At 36.4% G+C, this 19,235-nt stretch overlaps 1 protein-coding gene across 2 annotated transcripts; it reads left to right on the top strand.

Annotated features, from left to right (window-relative positions):
• Window positions 1-2,260: 2,260 nt before the first annotated feature.
• On the top strand, window positions 2,261-19,013 carry LOC132645164 (branched-chain-amino-acid aminotransferase-like protein 1). 2 transcript variants are annotated; one of them, XM_060361966.1, is made up of 20 exons: window positions 2,261-2,565; window positions 3,493-3,591; window positions 3,774-3,845; window positions 4,892-4,984; window positions 5,269-5,406; window positions 6,964-7,022; window positions 8,101-8,203; window positions 8,916-9,107; window positions 9,207-9,307; window positions 9,765-9,819; window positions 9,935-10,021; window positions 10,180-10,231; window positions 14,998-15,083; window positions 15,599-15,652; window positions 16,277-16,360; window positions 16,660-16,731; window positions 17,370-17,450; window positions 18,113-18,148; window positions 18,507-18,650; window positions 18,892-19,013. In XM_060361966.1, the coding sequence occupies exons 1-19, from the start codon at window positions 2,485-2,487 to the stop codon at window positions 18,633-18,635; spliced, it is 1,674 nt and encodes a 557-aa protein (XP_060217949.1). In that variant the 5' UTR covers window positions 2,261-2,484; the 3' UTR covers window positions 18,636-18,650; window positions 18,892-19,013. The 2 variants fall into 2 exon arrangements, with proteins under 2 accessions (XP_060217949.1, XP_060217948.1); XM_060361965.1 differs by having other exon boundaries at window positions 2,262-2,565; window positions 18,507-19,013.
• The last annotated feature ends 222 nt before the right edge of the window (window positions 19,014-19,235 follow it).

Here is a 19,235-nt window from a genome sequence, read left to right as displayed (position 1 = left end):
CAAAAGATAGGGCAGGCCTGACTTTTCGTCCTCCGTGATCAACAATAAACCGTAAAGCCAAGAGTTCAAACAAATATTGCAAAGAAATTACATGAATTGACCAAATTACCCTTTGGGCAGCAAGCAGGCATGACCTCGAGCTGCTTTAGGCCGCTTCTATATATAGAGAAATAGAATATCAAGATAAATAGATAACATAAAAAAAAAAAAAAATTACTAATTTAATACTTAACATCTGACATTATCTCATCAGCTGTCTATTAGAAGCAATAAAAGCATCTTACAAATTTAGAGTGAAACAAAAGCAAGCAATTGAGATAATTCGATTTTATATGACAAGTGAAATACGTGACTAAGCAACTTTCTGGTTCAACAACATTCGAACAATGGATGAAGCACCTTTATAATGATGATATCTAAATTTATATGACATTTTCTAAAAAAAAAAAAAAAAAAAAAAAAAAAAGAGGTCAAAACGTCTCCAACTCTTTTTACATCATTAAACTAACAACATTATAAAATTTAATTACATTGAGAGACGTGAGGTAAGAAAATTAAGGAGAAGGATGGCAACAATATTTAAATCTGGAATTACTAGTCCCACTAGAGTATAAATTTTGACAGTTTTGTACTTATTATAGACATTCACACTCATTTGGCTCTTAAATAATCTGATGACGTAAATAATTTTTACTTAATCAGTTTACAAAATTCTGACGCATACTTATTGTGTGAGATTTTCACTATAAAGTATCGATAAACTGTAAGTTGTGGTTGTTTTGGTAAAAAAATATTTTGAGGAGATTATTAGTGCAAAAATTGCATATTGGAATAACGGGGTTTCATTTTTTCCTTTAACATCTTGAAACTTGAAAGGAAAAAAGTGTTGTCTAATAACTTCAGAAAATATCTAAATATTTAGCTTCTTAAATAAATAATATTGTATAAAAAAATTAAATATCAGTTTTATTGGTTAATTATAAACCTCCACGGCTTCACATATGCCTTGTCTGAAAAATGAAAAAAAGACATAAATAGTCCCTTAACTATGAGAGTAGGTTCAACATAGTCCCTTAACTATGCACTTAATAGTTTTGATCCTGTAAGTTTGCCACAAGTTAATACAAATGGTCCCTTAACTATGAGGGTTGGTTAAAAATAGTTCCTTAAGTATGAAATCAACAGTTTTGATCCTTTAAGCTTGTCAAAAGTTAACACTTTTAGTCTCCGATAAAATATTCATCGAACTCTGTTTTTTAGATTTGATGAGAACTATGAAAAAAAAAGGAAAAATTTAGCCAGAACTCACATTTAGAGGTACACATTACAACAAAAAAAGGCTTTTAGTTCGGGACAAAACTGACGGACGTTAGTCGGTTATACGGAAAAACCAAGAAAAAAACCAACAGACTTGATGATGTCAGAAAATAGTGTCTCGAAACATAAAGACGGAGGACTATGTCGATTAAAATCGAGAGAGTCCATCGGCTAAGTAAAATACACTGGACCTTAGAAATAAATTAAAAATAGCAAAAACTACAAAATTGTCACTACTAAAAACAAGAAAAACAATGGATAGAAACTGATGGATAAAATCGAGGGACACTATTTTTAATTATTTTTTTTTACGAAAAACAATGAACGTTTGTCGGTTATTTTCGAGAAAAATGCGTGGAAACTATTTTTATTTTAAAAGAATCACTATAATGGAAGCATTTATTTTTATATCAGGTTTTCAATAAAAACAAGTCTAGTGTATTTTACTTAGCCGATGGACTCCCTCGATTTTAATCAACAAAGTCCATTGGTCTTTGTGTTTCGAGACACTATTTTCTGACATTATCAAGTCTGTAGGTTTTTTCCTCGGTGTTTCACTATAATCGATTGACGTCCGTTGGTTTGTCCCGAAGTATTTGTTTTTTCTTTAGTAATGTATACCTCTAAATGTGAGTTCTCACATTTTTTTTCATAGTTCTCGTCAAATCTAACAAACAGAGTTCGATGAATATTTTATTGATGACTAAAAGTGTTAACTTTTGGCGAACTTAAGGGACCAAAACTGTTAAGTGCATACTTAAAGGACTATTGAGACTATTTTTGTTAACTTGTGGAAAATTTAAAGGACCAAAACTGTTAAGTGCATAGTTAGAGACTATTTTAAACTTACTGGATCATTTATGTCATTTTCTCTGAAAAATTGTCGATAAGGACTGTACAAATTGCAAATTCTCAAACTTAAACCAGCTGAAGCAAAATTAGGAAACAATAAAAAGAAAGTGGAGTTGGACGTTATGTTTTCTTTCTTTGTTCCTTTTTTGGGTAGGGAGATACCAGTACATATTGTCGTCATGATTTACTGACCTTTCTTGTCCTCTTCAGCAACAGGTCTAGTTACATAGTTGCTGCTAAATACAAGAAAAATTTAACTGATAGTAGCATCTCTCAAAGTTACAATCCAAAGCTAAGTTGTGTAATTCTTGAATAATGGGAGAAGAAATAGAGGTGATCCATTCATGGTCTGCACCCAGGTCTCTAAGCACCAGCCTTATGTACTCTTTTGCTCAGGTGAGGACTATTACCTGAATCACAGAAAATTCCTTTTCTTTTTCTTTTTTTGTTTGTGTTTATTGATGTTGGTTCTTGCAAAGTTTGTACTGGTTTAAATCATGTGATTGTTCTATTTCTTGAATTGGCTAACAGTATGAATATTCATATAAATATGCTTTGTGTTAATCAGTCTTTGCTATAATGATAGGAGGATGGTGGGAATGGAGTTTGGGAAGGTTTTTGTTTTGTTTTGTTTTGTTTTGTTTTTGCGTGGCACGCACTCCAAGAGTGTGGTCAATGAAATGGAAACCTGGATTCAAGTTGTGTGCTGGTTAGACGTACCTTGTGAAAAAGTTTGCAAGCTGATCATATAACACCATTATATCAAAAGAATGTTTCTTTTGCTCTGCCCGTCACATAACACTGCAAAAGCAAATAATTGTTCTTTGGAGTGCCTGTTTGATAATTCCGGATTTTTGTGAAGATATCCGGTGCCTCTTTCCAGCGTAAAAGATACTTCTATTACTGAATTTGTACACTTCTAGTAAAATACTCCCTCTGTTTCAATTTATGCGAACCCATTTGACTGGGCACGGAGTTTAAGAAAGAAGAGAAGACTTTTAAACTTATGGTGTTAAATGAGTCATATATATTTTGTGTGGCTATAAATAGTTGCATCTAGGTAAATTGTTTCCAAATATAGAAAGGGTCATCCTTTTTGGCACGGCCTAATAAGGAAATGGGTTCACATGAATTGAAATAGAGGGAGTATAAAATTTCATAGTAATTCTGCCTTTCTATTCGCTTGAGTTGATGGTTAAGAATCGTAAATCTGTCTGGACACTTTTATCTTTGCTGGATTAACTAACATGCTGTTATTTTGATGGACTTGTTATACCGTGATACTTGGCCCTTTTGATGTAAGAGTGTTTTCTTGTGTTGCAGAGAAATGACATAGAAGTTCTTGATGAACCACTGTATGCCAATTTTGTACGTGCTACTGGAGTGGATAGACCTTACAAGGAAGAACTTCTATCCGAAATGGTACGTAAGATCAGTACTACATTCATGATTCCTATCCTTTTCCAGTAATATCATTCGGAGCTGAGTAGCAATTTTTATTCCAAGTTTAGCAATGTTGGTGCTTGTCAATATGGTTATATAATATATGGCAGTGAGTTCTTTTTGTCTTGGCTATGAGTAATTTTTTTTTTATGAATAAGCAGGAGAATGATGGAAATAAGGTGGTGAAGGAGGTCATCTTTGGTGCAGGAGTAAAGAAGTACCGTTATTGTAAGGTAATCAAGCAGTATCATAGCTGTATTTAAGAATAGAGTAATGATTGCGCTAGAAATAATGATTTCGTTTTATACCTCTCCTTGTTGGATTCTGTCATTTTTTATGCTTTTGAGATTCGTTCATATTCAGTCTTCTAACTCTATATCAGAGGACAAGGCACATCAAGATGGATTTTCCTTTACTTGTTGAAAAGTTAGAAATGTGTAATTCAAACCTCTCATCTAAAGTTGATAAATCCAATTGCTGATCTGGTTGCTGCTAAACCTCAGATTACATCTGTGAAAACTTAGGTAACATATGATTTGTATGATTTGAGAATTAGCAACTGAGTGTTAAGTTGGAAGGGTAGTCAGGATAGCTTTGACTATGTGTTCCCCCTCTCTGTACTGGTTCTCACTCTTCCAAAACTCCATCCTTTTGTGATTGTTCATCAAAGAGTAGTTGGAAGGGGCATGAAATAACACTGTTCTAGATACCGACGCTGTCTAAAGCTAGCTTATTGTGGACTTTGTGTAAGACTTAAGTTCTTTACTATGATTATGATTCTTTTGATATGGTAAAACCCACCCTTATGCAAGAAATTTTATAGTTATACAGGACTATCCTCTATTGCTTGACAACTTTGGTTCGAGATTTCTGATGAATAAGATGAAGACCCAACAAGTTGTCTAAAAAGCTGCAGCCCAACACTTAACACTGTGGGTCAAGCACTGAGTTACAAGGCTTTGGTATTTGATAAGTTTCGAGCACTATATATTGCTGTAGACAGCTCGCATAGGTTGTTGGTTTAGTAGTTCCAAAGGCACATTGTAAATGTTAATGGTTTAAAGTAGTCTTTACCCATGGTAGTGATTGAGCTAAGAAGGGAAAGATATTAATTTAGGCATCTATCCTATAAAAGGAGACACAAGATTTGGGCAGCTTCATTATAACATTACAGAAGCAGAAAATCATACTCTTTCCCTTTCTTAACATCTCCAGGCAGTTTTTGGCAATTAAGATTTGTAACTTGATTATTACTGAAATTTTCTCACTATTCTTGCAGCATATAGCCAAACAAAGTGTGCCAGGTTTGACAAATGAATTGATGAAAAGAGGAAAGCACTTCATACTGATAAGGAATCCCCTCGATATCTTGGTAATTTAAAGTTCAAGTCTTGTTACTGCTGGTTGATTATAAGTTCCTAATTTACTCAGTTTGTTATTTTGTTTTATCATGTTCTTTTCTTGCTGTACTTATTAACCAAATTAGTTCAAAATCCCTAAACTGATGCATCACTAGCAGCAGATTCTATTACCAATGTGTCATTGCTCATCTTATATTTCTCTGTACTATTTTATATTTTATTATTTTTGTTTTCTATTTTATGTAAAAATGCTATTTCTGCTTCTAAATTTAACTTTTATATGCTATGTTGGTAGCCATCCTTTGACAAGGTTGTACCTCCATCCTTTTTTGAGCTGGGGTTGGCAGAGCTGGTCTCCATATACAACGAGCTATCTGAATTAGGAAGGCCCCCACCAGTTATTGATGCTGGTGATCTTCGAGAAAATCCCGAGGTTTGTTGTCCCAGTAGCATTATTCAGTTTGAAGCATAATCTCCTCTCTTTTGCTGGTTTATGAAGATATGGCTATTGATTCTGCTTATCCTAGTTGGGAATGTTGACAAAGTTAGATACTAGAAGGTATGGTCCTTTGGCCAGTGATGCCCAAAATACTGAAATTAAGGTTTCAATATCACACTAAATTGTCTTGCAATAACATGTAATAACTATTTTTTGCTTTGCACTGACTTACAAAGTTGCTACTGTGAACATTTATACATGGTTTAAGAAAGTTTATAGATATGGGTGCTCAGTGCTCACTAGGCTCTAGGCACAGCTTCATTGTGGCTGCTCACTCATTTTGCCGCTGCATTCAGTCTATTCTCTTCTCTGTGTAGATATATAGGTATTTTGTTAAAAATATATAGGTATTTATGAATAAGAACACTATTTGAGTAATGCAAAAACCTTAAATTGTAGAAAAGAGGAAAGGAATTGTTGCAAATCTAAAATGTTAAGCTGTAATGCGTAAATGGTAACACAGCTTATGATGTGTTTTCATTATAATAAGCTTAGGCCTAATTTTCCTTTCTGCTCTCATTTGGTTTGCTGTGAGAGCCTTTTATGTGCAACTTGATCCATTTGAACTAAAGCGTGGGGCCAGGCTTAGCGTCTCCACCAATTATGACTGGTGGGTCAACTGTTATTGAAGCAATGTTGAGACCTCATTTGTAAAAGTTTGTATGGCCCAAGTTCTAGTGCAGTTAGTGCAATGGCCAGTCTCCTTTATCTAGTCCAAATTTTTTTCCCTCACTTCCCTGGTTCATGCCTTTCACAAGATAAATCCTACTCCCTCCGTCCCAATGTGTGGGAATGTGTTTGACTGGACATGGATTTTAAAAGAAAAAGGAAGAGTTTTAAAACTTGTGGTCTAAACCAAGTCGTAGAAATTTTGTGGCTAGAAATCATCTCATTAAGGGTAAAATTGGAAGTTTAAAGTTAAATTGTTGTTCCCTCTGTCCCAATTTATGTGATACAATTCGGATTTCGAGAGTCAAACTTCTCCATTTTGACTGTGAATTTGGACATACAATCTTTACGTTTTTCGAAATATAATTTGCATGTTTAGAAACTACACAAAAAGTACTACAAGTCACAATAATTAATAATTTAAAATATTTAATGGGCATACAAGTAAATCGCAGTCAAAGATTTTCTTGTTTGACTCTCGAAATCCGAACTGTATCACATAAATTGGGACAGTGGGAGTACTAAATATAGAAAGGTGTCATTCTTTTGGGACTAACAAAAAAGGAAAGAGTGTCACATAAAATGGGACAGAGGGAATATGTGTTTTAGACATGGTGACCCGTTATGCCAACTGAAAGAGAAAAGGAAAAAGAAAAGAGAGTCAAAGTGCACAGTTACCAGTTTAAAAAAAAATAAAAAATGCCTTCCCAACTTTTACATGAGGAATGATCACACAGTTGAGTGCCCTGATTACTTGTCTGGTTGCTTATAAAGTTACACAACTGAACATTTTGATGGTTATTGCTAATTGTCTTTCTGCAGGCGGCCCTGCGTGGCCTTTGTGAAGACCTTGACATTCCATTTCAAGATACAATGCTCAGGTAAGCTAAATTCACTAGAACTTTTAACAAGTTGTTGATAATAATCTATCTGGAGTAACCAGTCTAGAAGATTTTCTATACTTTGTACTGAGCCATACTTTTGTGTAGACGCTACTTTTTGGTATACTTTTTGTATGCAGAAAATTTTCCATATTAATGAAATTATGTTACCTTATCAGAAAAAAATCATCTGTCTGGAGTTAAACAACTGCAACTACACCTAAATCTCAAGCTCGTTGGGTTGGCTGTATGAATCCTCCCTATCCATGTAACTCCATTTAGATAATCTTCTCTTTGGAGTTATTACCGTGTAAATAAAAAAAGATAATCATTATGCTGGAGCTAGCAGGATTTTCCGCCACTATGGAAATGCACTTTCATATAGCTAACAACCACTACTCATATTGTCAGTTTGCTTTTTTCCCGTGAGTCCCATAGATATTGGCAAATGCCAATCTCATTCTCTGGAAGCATTTGTTTTCTCCCCTGTATTCATACCTGGTTTCCACCTCCCACAACTAATTTCTCCTTAAAATACTTTTTTGCTCCAGCCATTTGATCACCCACAAGATCGTTTATATTGCCCAATCATATTATACTTCCATATAAATGGCTAGTTTTTTTCTTTTTAATGATTCTTGAAAGCTGATCTTTTATGAACACTTTGAAACATAGTCGAGATAGTTTGTTGCGGCTGGATGTTAGAAGAAAGATGGAAGTTCCTAAAAAGAAAAAAGTAACAAATCATTAAGTCAGATAAGGATATGAATAAATCATATGGTTGGGGGTCAAAGAAGATATCTACTGTGCATGGAAAATGGGAGCAGGAAACCAATATTTGCCCCATTCCCATCTATGCATCTGGGGGTTAGAATATTGAAATGGCATATTCCCTGGTTTTTTATGGTGACTGAACTCTTATGATCGTATTCATGGAGGAACCTACAGCATGGACAGACTTCCCTCCCCTCTGGTTCATGTGTTCCTCTAAATTAAAATTGTATTTTAATATTTGATAACTTGTATATTCAGACAAAAAAAGCAAAAGAGAAAACTAATGTTGAGTTTGTGTTTTCAGGTGGGAAGCTGGACCAAAACCATTTGATGGCATCTGGGCACCATGGTGGTATAAAAGTGTGCATAAATCAACAGGTTTTTCTCCAGCAAAGAAATATCCTACGGTATACGGTTCACGGATGTTTGGTCAATTGCTATTCCCTCCATTTCAGTTTGTTTGTCTTAGTTTGACTTGACACGGAGTTTAAGAAAGTAAAGAAACTTTTGAATCCTGTGGTCTTAAATTAAAGATATGTATAATGTACCAAAATACTCTTTAATCTTGTGGTGTTAAACATTACCATGTGGAATGTTGAAATTGAAGAGTTGCCAAATTAGGAAAGAGGCATTCATTTTTAAGTAGACTAAAAAGGAAAGTAAGACAAGCAACTTGAAACAGAGGGAGTATTTGGTAATGCAAAATTTTTTAATGATTAAACAGGGTATTATAGTGATATTTAGAAACTCATCTTTAGTGCTGTTAGGTTACTACATAAAGAAGAGGGACATTTTTTTTTTTTTTTTGACGCTTGCCTCTTTACCTCAGTTTGTACCAAGTATGGTTGCATATGATTTTTCCTGGCATTACTAGCCACAGCTCATATATTCTTCTGATCAACGGAGATACCTTGCGCTGAGTGAATTTCAAACAAAGTCTCTTTCATGTCCCATGCCTACCAATCATCTGTTGTTTTTGCATGTGCAGCGCGACGTGATGTATCTTTGTGCAAAATTAATCCCATGAAATTTGAACCTGTTACTCAGTCTTAAATTGTTTCGATTTTGCTGGCACATGAAAGACATATGCTCATAGTTTGTCCTTCTAAAACTTTTCAGCCATTTCCAACATCATTGTATGATTTGCTGGAGCAAAGCTTACCTTTTTACAACATGCTTAAGCGTCATGCAAGACGGTCTTCTTCTTATTACCTGAACTCAACTTTACCTCATCCTAGTCTTCCTGTTCCTGCTAATGAGAAGCTGCTTGCATGGGTTGGTGATGGGATTGTGCCCCGTGAGGCTGCCAAGGTAACATGTTGTTTACCGAGAATGATATTTGGATTTTTTTTATTCTTTCTGCCCTCTTAACTAGCTCTCTATTTCTGATCACTGCTCGACATTTTCTAGGTTTCAGTATTTGATTCAGTTGTTCAAGGTGGTGATGCAGTTTGGGAGGGGCTTCGAGTGTACTGTGGGAAGGTATTTAAGCTTGAGGAGCATTTGGATAGGTAAGTTTCAACAACTAGATGTGGATTGTATCTCATATATATTAAACGGAAAAGGGTCAAAAGTGCCCCTGACGTATTTGAAATGGTTTAAAACCCTTCTTCCACCTATTGGGCCATGATTGCCCTTAACGTTAAATTTAAGCTTAAAATTCCTCCTCTATTTTACAGAATCTGATGTAGGACTTTCTAATTTAAATATGTGCATGAATTTATTAGTCCTCATAATTATTAAACCCAGCTCATCAACCCAAACCCGTTTCAAAAAGATCCCCAATACTTCATCCTCTCCATTCACTATTATCTGTGGAATACACGTGACGGATAACAGATTCAGTAGTATGTAGTGCCCCCCAAAAGAAAAGGAAAAATAAAAACAGCTTCATTTGGGATATGCATGATATTTGGCAGCTCCTAGCTCCATCCTTCGCTTGATTACATTTTAGTTTCCTTTTCTCAGGTTGTTCGACTCTGCAAAAGCACTAGCTTTCAGCAATGTACCAACTCGTGAAGTGGTAAAATATTGTGGCAATTCCCTGTTTGAGTCTGGGTCCTCTTAGCTTTTAATTTCTACATTGCAAAACACAATTCTTCTTTTTAGAACTTGTGACTTAATGCAGCGATATGCAGGTGAAAGAAGCTATTTTCAAGACTCTTTTAAGAAATGGAATGTTTGATAATGCACATATCCGACTAACTTTGACACGTGGTAAAAAGGTAATCTTAAGGACTGCTATTGCCCTTTCTATTCTCGTATTCAGTGGTTATATTGGATATCCGATTAAACTCCTGCCTGGACTTTAAGTCACATTATGTTTTAGTTCTGTTTCTCTTTTCACTCTCACCCTTAGATTTTGTCATGTTCTTATCATTAGGTAACCTCAGGAATGAGCCCAGCATTCAATCGTTATGGATGTACTTTAATTGGTAAGGTGCCTTCTTTTTGTTTTAAGTTTGAATGCTTAATTCTTAAACTCTTTCGTTGTTCCTCTGCATGAACAACGTCAGGGTTCAGCCTACACTGTCATCTTGTAAGCATTAAAATTGTTTTTTAAGATAAAATACTCTTGTTTAAGAGTTCTTGTATCCAAGTTATAGTTGCCTGAACTTGTGTGAATTAACAATATCGCAAACTAGTCAGTAAACCTTTTTCCTGGACTGAGTTTCTCTCTCTCTCTCTCTCTTACACACACACACACACACACACACACAAATAATAATAATAATAATAATAATAATAAATATATAGCGTAGGTTCTGGAGAAAGAAGAATTTTGCCTCTTGGATTTGAGGAAGAAACTATAGATAGAGGATTGGTCGTACCGTTGTGCTCTCAACTAGGAGCCCGTTTGGATTGGCTTACAGCTTAAAGCTGTTTGCAGCTTATAAGCTGAAAAAAATAAGTTGGGGTAGTCCAACTTATTTTTTTTGGCTTATAAGTTGTTTTCAGCTTATAAGCTGCTTTAGATAAACTAAGTCAAATAAGTCCAATTATTTTTTTGAGCTTATTTTAAACATAAAATGACTTTAAGCTGGCCAGCCAAACACTCAAAAAAGCTGAAAACAGCTTATAAGCTAACTTATAAGCCAATCCAAACGGGCTCTAGCAGTACTATCACATCCAGCAGTTGGAGGGTTTTTGACTCGTTGTGGGTGGCATTCTATCTTGGAGAACATATGGTATAAAGTTCCAATGATGTGCTTTCCTATTTTGACGGATCAATTTACTAACAGAAAATTAGTGGTTTGATGATTGGAAGATTGGTGTGGATCTTGGAACTGGAAGATTAATCAGGAGGGAGGTGGTAGGGGAGAATATTGGACGGATAATGAGTAAATAAGATGAATCAAGGGAAAATATAGAGAAAACAAAGATGATCCTTCAGAATGCACTTTTGTAATTAGGGATCTTCAGAGAAGAATCTCAACCAATTCATAGAAGACATGAAGAATAAGGTTCTTCAGAGAATATGAGATGGCCCACAAGAGTTTGCTATCACATTCTCACTTATCAATTATGGTTCTGCAGAGCCAGAACATAGCAAGTGATGCATTTTTATTTTTATTTTATATAGTAACTTTGCGAGTAACATATTAGTTCTATAACTGTTTTGGAGTGAATAATGGCATAATATGATAATATACAATAACTATTATGCCTTAAACTAGTCGGGTCAGCTATATGAATCCTCGCTATTTATCCAGCTCCATTTGAACCAGTTGAATAATGGCATGGCATAATGAATCCTCCTCACCGACCAGAATGTCCGGCAATGACAAGGTGAAAAAAGTTTATTTTACAACACACATCCTTACTTCCTTTTCACAATTAAATTCTCTTCCACGACAATCTGCACCTTCATAGTGTGACCTGGCCTTAGAACAGCCTCAAGCTTAAGTTACCAAATAGCCAGAAAATATTTTGCTAAATTGGAGCGTAGCATTTTAGAGCAATTCCGACTGAGATTAGTTTTACAGATGTTGAAAGTGTTCATGTGACATGCTGTAACAAGGGACAAAACTTTTTTGTTGTCACCGTGCAATGATTACTTTTTTTTTTCTTATTATAAAGAAATGGATCGTGGGCCTAACTCAACCCCAAAAGCTAGCTCAAGCCCTATAAGGAGTCCGGGGTTCTCGTCTGTCACCGATGTGGTATATTTCTCTGCCCCCCCCCCCCCCCCCCCCCCCCCCTCACACCCAGATCCGGACATTCTTTTTTTTTATCCGTGATCCACTGTCCGATCTGGAGCGTGCACATTCATGGACCTGGGGCATTTTCGCCCCATCGGTCCGGACTGTTCAATTGGCCCGAGGACATTTAGGCCCCCCTTTTTTTTCGGGGACCACATCAGATCGGGCCTGGGCCTGACCCTGATGCCATGTAAAGAAATGGATCGTGGGCCTAACTCAACCCCAAAAGCTAGCTCAAAGGGAGGAGTTAGGCCCATGATGCATTCTTTACAGGGTATCAGAGCAGGACCCGTCTAACCCGATGTTGGGCCCCCAAATTAAATTGCCCACGCACCGGATGTCTATGTAAAAAAATGGATCATGGGCCTAACTCAACCCAAAAGCTAGCTCATGAGGGGAGGATTGCACAAGTCCATATAAGAAAACCACTCATCTCATTAACTACCGATGTGGGAGTTTTTTCATTCTTCAACACTTATCTAAAGCGACAAGTTGAGGATCTTATTGGTTAGAAGTATTTATTACAGTGCAATAAATATTGTTAACCAATAAGATCCTCAACTTGCAATTCCAGATAAGCAAAAGAAGACTAGCACTTAAGCATCATCAATTACCTGCCGAAATAGAGTAGTACTTACTTTTGACATAGACAGGAGTTCAAGTTTCAGTTCAACTTTGTTTTTCAATGATCAGATTGTGGGCAGATGAGGCTGTAAGAAGCACCCATTTCATCTCTTAATAAGATGCTTTTTTTTAGAATAGAAGAACTAAGCAATATAAAGAAAACAATTGATTACTAATAACAAGATTACTCAAGGAGCATGAGATAGAAGGAGTAAAGTGATTACTGCAGCTACTTCGGAAGAGAATAGTAATAAATTCTAGCATTACAATAGAAACATCAATGCAAGTGCCCGAGTAATTCTACACCATTCTAAACTACAACATACAGAAGAGAAAACTTATAGCTACAACTACAACAAAAGAAGTGCCTTACTTAGCTAGGCAGCCTCTACCTCATCACCATCCACAGCATTTAATATAGGAAGACTGCTAAGGAATTCATCAAGACCTTCAAAAAACTCAATTCCTTCAACAGTATCATCCTCTCCCTCTCCTGCTTCATTTTCTCGGCCCATCTGCACTATTGGCTCTTCAATCTCATTACTGAACTCCACATTCAAATCCAAATTGCCGAAGTGTTTTGCGGCCTTCATGTCTTACTTGCGACACCTCTGTTACTTTCCTTCAAGTCATTTCAAGATGCCGAGTATTTGGTCGGTAGCAGGTGCTAATGTCAGTTGGATTCACGGGCACGGGTCGTGAATGATTTGCTACTTACTAGATCACGATTTGTTAAGAGTTTTTTGGCGATTGATAGCCAACGTAATGCTTCGGGTCAGTTTGTAGGGGGGGGGGGGGGGGGGCATTGATGAAGAAGAGATGCTCCATTAGGATTTAAGGAAGAAAAGCGGAGTGTTAGAGAGGGAGTTTGTATTTGTGAAATGACACGAAGTCACATGTTTGCAGATTTTGAGAATCCAATATTGCAAATTTGTAATCAATTCACTTGCCTTTTGAGTTTTTTTAAATAGGAATATCTATCAAGATGATTCTTTGAATGCCCTTACTAGTAGTCGTAGTATTTCTCCTGTAATTCCTTATCTGTCGATTTATGTTACTGTCTACTGTCTCATGTCCTTCACTTAGCAAATTATTGTATTGTGGTTATTGTTCCTTTTTCAGACTGCGTATCAGGCTTTATATAGTATTTTTGTTATGGCTTCTTTATTTTTAGTTATTTCCTTTGTTGACTGCTTTGAATTGCTTTTCTTGAGCCGAGGGTCTATCGGAAACCTCTCTACCTCCCACGGTAGGGGTAAGGTCTGTGTACACTCTACCCTCCCCAAATCCCACTTTGTGTGATTATATTAGGTATGTTGTTGTTGTCGTCGTCGTTATGAATGAAGATGCTTGTGTATAGTTTCACATTAGGAATTAAGTGAAGCTAACTAACATCTAGCGTACATCTTTTGCATCCAAGGGTATGCCCTAGTGATCAATGAAGTGGGTTGAGAACCATGAGGTCTCAAGTTCAAACCCCAGCAGAGGCAAAAACACTGGGTGATTTCTTTCCATCAGTCCAAGCTTTGGTAGACAGAGTTACCTGGTACCTGTAGGAGGTGGCAGGTGGCAGGTATCGCATGGAATTCGTTGAGGAGCGTGCAAGCTAGCTAGTACACCACGGTTATAAAATAATAAATCAGTCCTACTATGCCAACTCTTACCATGATAAGGATGACTTGCATGCTATGTTTCTAGAAGTCAGTCTTGGGTTTCTGAGCTTTCCATATTTCAATTTTATTCAGAGGTGAAACCGTCAAACAGATTCTAAAGAAATTCCAAACAACTTCTCAATTCACGAGGATTCCAATTGCATCTACTTTCTCTCTCCAAAATGCTTCCATAGAAGTACAAAGAGGTTGAATGCCAGCATAATATGAACATATGGAAGATTTGGCAGTTAATAAGTACACTTGAGAGCACAGACAGACATCACTCCTGCATATTGCATCTAGGAACCTCTTTTTCTTATGCTTTACAACTGAACATAACATCGTCTATACAAGAAAAGAGGGGAGTTTAATGTTCCATTAAATTTTGACATTGTGTGGAATTAGTAGTTGGCAACCTCGGGACAACATTTATCCAGAAACATGCAGCTCTCTCTCTCTCTCTCTCTCTCACACACACACACACACACACACTCTCTCTCTCTCTCTCTCTCTGTACTTGGTGATGAATAGTCTAAAAATAGAAAAGAGATATACCAAAGGAAATAAATTAGAACCATCGTTCAATTGTCCTTTCTTGTCAATAATAAGTACAAGAAAATAGATTAGAATACTAAATGTCCGCTTTCTGTATTTTACTGGTGTAGCTAAACTCTAATTTGTCCATCCTTCTTTCTCATATTTTTATCATACCCTTTTTTGAAGTTCTTGCTGAATGGAAACCCCCAGTCTACGACAATGAAAAGGGCGTAACGTTAGTGACGGCAACCACTCGCCGTAATTCACCGAATGTAAGATATTGCTTCTGGTTGAGCCTAGTAATTTCATGAGATTCTGCTACTTCAATGCCCCCTCTTTTTTTTTTTTTTTTTCTTTGGGCTTAAAAAATCATTTCGTTTTTGTACTTATTGCTAAATCTATTTCCATTCATCTAAAGATTTTTATACATGTGATCAGAGCATCTTTTGATGGACGTTGTGGTTTTGTTGATAACTCAGCATTCTCCCGTTCCTTGGTTTGTTTTACTGCAGGGAGGGGGAGGGTTTACCCTGAATATTTAGGACAGGACTCGGGTGTTTTTGTTAAACCCTGTATCATATAGTTGCAATTCGATTATATAATGTATATTATACCAGTTGAATTTCTTAAACATTTCTTCTATTGAGGAAGGCGATACATAATTCCTTGAACTATTTTTTAAGGGGAAAAGCATTGAAGTTGATGTTACTCTGAGCCTTTGACCAGTGCTAAAAAATTAGCGTTTGAGGTACCTCTTGTTTTAAATCATGACTTGTTTCCTTTGCAGAGTCTGGATTCAAAGATTCACCATAACAACCTTCTCAACAACATTCTTGCTAAGGTATTTCTCTCTTCAGAGTTTGAGCTATGCAGATCAATGCTTTGAGTATTTACATAATCTTTCTATTGTTAGGAAGTCATAACTGTAATCCCGAAGTTCATATTGACAGTGCTTCGTTTTATATCTGCTGGCAAATTCATATGTCACCTTCTGCAATTTAAATACTTTATATTAAAAACATTATAGCAATTTCACGTTTGGAGTCAAATTAATTGGTTATCCAGCTAAAATTTGTTATCAGTTGGAAAGCTGGAAATACATGAAACGTTTATCCCACTCCCTAATTAAGATTACGAAATGTTTATAATGTCAATAAAAAATATCATGGTAAGCAAAAAAGTTAGCCTTCAACTGTGAAGTTCTGTCACGTTAACTGGGATGATGGGAGAATTGTTTTGTGGTCTGGTAGATGGTCGTTAACCATTTCTTGACAATTTAAATTTGTGATCATTATACTCTGTGCTCCTTTTTGGTGGAGAGCATTGGGAGGTGGGGGTGGGGGGTCCAGGGGGGGGGGGGGGGGAGGACATTCCGTAGAAATTGCAGTTTCCTGTCTTTGTTGCATAACCACACTGTATGGTTACCTGGCTCTATTTGACAGCAATAATATCTCATTTGGTGCAGATAGAAGGAAATAATGCTGGGGCTGATGATGCCATCATGCTTGATAAAGATGGCTATGTGTCAGAAACTAATGCTACAAATATAGTAAGCTCATTCACCTCCTATAATTCCTTTCGCTCTGAGGTTGCAAATCTATATCCCTCAGGAGGCACGCGGCAGTTTAGGGAAGCTCATTGCATGTACCATTCAACAGATTCTTCTTTACTTTCTGCCTGCTTTTGGTGGCATATCCACAAAACCAGAAGTGTTCTCATACAATTCTGTGGTCATTTAGTTCATTGTAGTGGTTCAAGCATATCGTTTTGCTTTGTTACCAACCATCAGATCTTGCGTTTCAGGTCAATTCCTCTCTTTGATATAATTTATGTTTTTACCCTTTACAGTTCTTAGTGAAGAAAGGGCATGTGGTGACACCTCATGCTGATTATTGCCTTCCTGGCATAACAAGAGCAACGGTAATGTTTAGAAGATTTCTCATTTGATATAGATCTTTCTTTCAATATTGTGTCTTCTATCTCTACCTCTCTTCCCCCTTTCAAACAAACAGTGTGGATCATGCATTGTCATGCTAAACTCCCTTTTTTGTTTTCTTTAAGGTGCTCAGTTATGTTAGTGCTGTTGGCATTTATAATTTTTTTTTGTCTAAACTAACTGGAGCAGAACCCATTCCTTTTCAGACTCAGGCTATCCCTGTCGGAAGAATATTGGTTTTGGCACAATTAATTCTATTTGTGCTGTAAATCTAATTTCCAATTTACCATCAAGTAAACCAAAAATATTTTACCATTTAGTCCACCTTGCATAATATTTTGTTTTGAAGCCTGCTTTAGGAAATAGTATCTGCTTGCTACGAACCAACTTATGATAAGGCGACGTCTTTATGGTGGATTCTTGATATTACTTTCCGATTTATTTTAAGATGACTGTTGGATTTTATAAAAATCATTTTGTTGTCAACTATCCAATGTGTTTATTAGTAATTGTTACAAATGCTGCCAGAGTGGCATGGGTCTAAATAACATGGCATTTAGTCTTTGATGAAGTAATACATTTGTAGAGTTATCTGCTTGATGATCAACAACCCATTTTGCAGGTCATGCAGCTTGTGCTGAAGGAAAGTTTAGCTTTAGAAGAACGACGAATTAGCTTATCAGAATTTCACACTGCCGATGAGGTGTATACTCTTAACTATGAGTTTGTTCTTTGACAAACTTAAGAAATTTGTTGCAAGCATTACCTAGCAACATCTTTTATCTTAAAGATTTGCCCCACACACCATGGATTAGCATTGCTTGTAATGTGTCTAAGGTAGCTGCCTAAGAAATTAATCAAATGAAGGATTTTAACACAGTTGGAAGTAATTGCACCTTGCTTTAATATAGTTTTAGGGAGCACTTAGTGTATGTATCCTTCTCATCGCACAGCTCAACCTACTTCATTGTCTGGAGAAACCGTTCCTAACAAACTTTACTTTTTAACCTGAATACCTTTTCTTAAGCACCTACTACATCTGTACAATAGTTGAATAGAACAGCAGTAATGCAATAATGTTTGAGGTAGCCCTGATAATCCATCATCGCACACACCATCACAAAACTGCCATATTGGGGAAGCTTGTGGGCCTTTGGCCCTTTCTTGTTTGCAGTTTCATATCACATTTGGTTTTGAATATAAAAATCAGGCAAAAGCCTCTTTATTGTGCATCTCTGAGCAAAACTAGTGCAACTACAAATGCAAATAGTTAAAAAGAGGTTCTATGGGGGTAATTTCACTTATTTCGATACTTATTCTTCATAAATAGACCAACAACTTTTACAAATTCATTGTGCCCTGCAGGTATGGACAACAGGAACTATGGGGGAACTGAGCCCGGTATGTTCAAGTCTTTGATTGATTTAAAACTTTAGTGTCATGTGGCTGACTCAGTCCTGCAGAACTGCAACTGTTTCCTTTATCCATTGAATGAATATGTTTGAGGATATATATTGTTTCTTTTAGCATCCGAGGAGCCTTTGCTTGGTTTTCAATTAGCCCAATTCCACAATTTTGGCCTGTCAAAGTAGATATTTTGAGTCTGAGTTATAAATAAATACCTGGATTATTATGGTCTTCCGTCTGATAACGATAAAGAGAGAATTCACTATCATCACTTGGTGTTCCAATTCTCTAAGCTAGAGTCTGAATCTTACCATTGACGTGCAGATACTGAATCTTGTTCTTGCATGGACAGGTTGTCAAAATTGATGGACGTTTAGTTGGTGATGGTCGAGTGGGACCTATAACGCAGAGATTGCAAAATGCTTACAAGAAGGTGGCAGAAGAATCAGGAGTGGCTATACCAACCTATCAAAAGAGCTAAACACATAGTTTCCAGGTTCCCGTCTTCAACTTACTTTTGTTCATTCTCTGAGTTTTGGTTTTTAAAGCTCGATAATCCATCATCAATTGTTTCGGAAAAGCAAGAGTTACTCCTCAGGCTTTTTCTGCAAAATTGTCCCCGCCCCTTCTCCAAGGCCGTCTTTTTTTAGTTTGTGGTTAAAGACAGCATGGTGGTTTTGCATTGATGCATAATCATCTTTCTGCTTTTAACCAATTCTTATGTTTGGAATTTTCAGATGTTGAATACATAACTGGACAAGCAATGTCCTTCCACTGATACGAAACTTTTCATGTAATAATGTGGTTAAACGTCTTCTCGTGACAGTTTATCAATGTCCAAGTTCGTTGTGTTAGCTTATCTATTCTTCTTGATCTTGAATAGTCTTCAAAAGTGCCTAAGGGTTCATGAATTGTCATTAGAACATCGAATGTCATGTGAGTGGCAACAAAATGTTATTTTCCTCTCTAAACGTAAGAAATGATAGTAAGAACGTAATTTAGATATAAAAGTCATGGAATACTTGTATTCAAAAGAGGGATCAAGAACACAAACCATAAATATCTTGCAAGCTCTTTAGGA

This window comes from Lycium barbarum, chromosome 6, assembly GCF_019175385.1.
Source record: "Lycium barbarum isolate Lr01 chromosome 6, ASM1917538v2, whole genome shotgun sequence".
Lineage (NCBI taxonomy): Eukaryota > Viridiplantae > Streptophyta > Magnoliopsida > Solanales > Solanaceae > Lycium > Lycium barbarum.
Note: the sequence above shows the minus strand (reverse complement) of the source record. Positions and strands in the feature narration are given on the sequence as shown.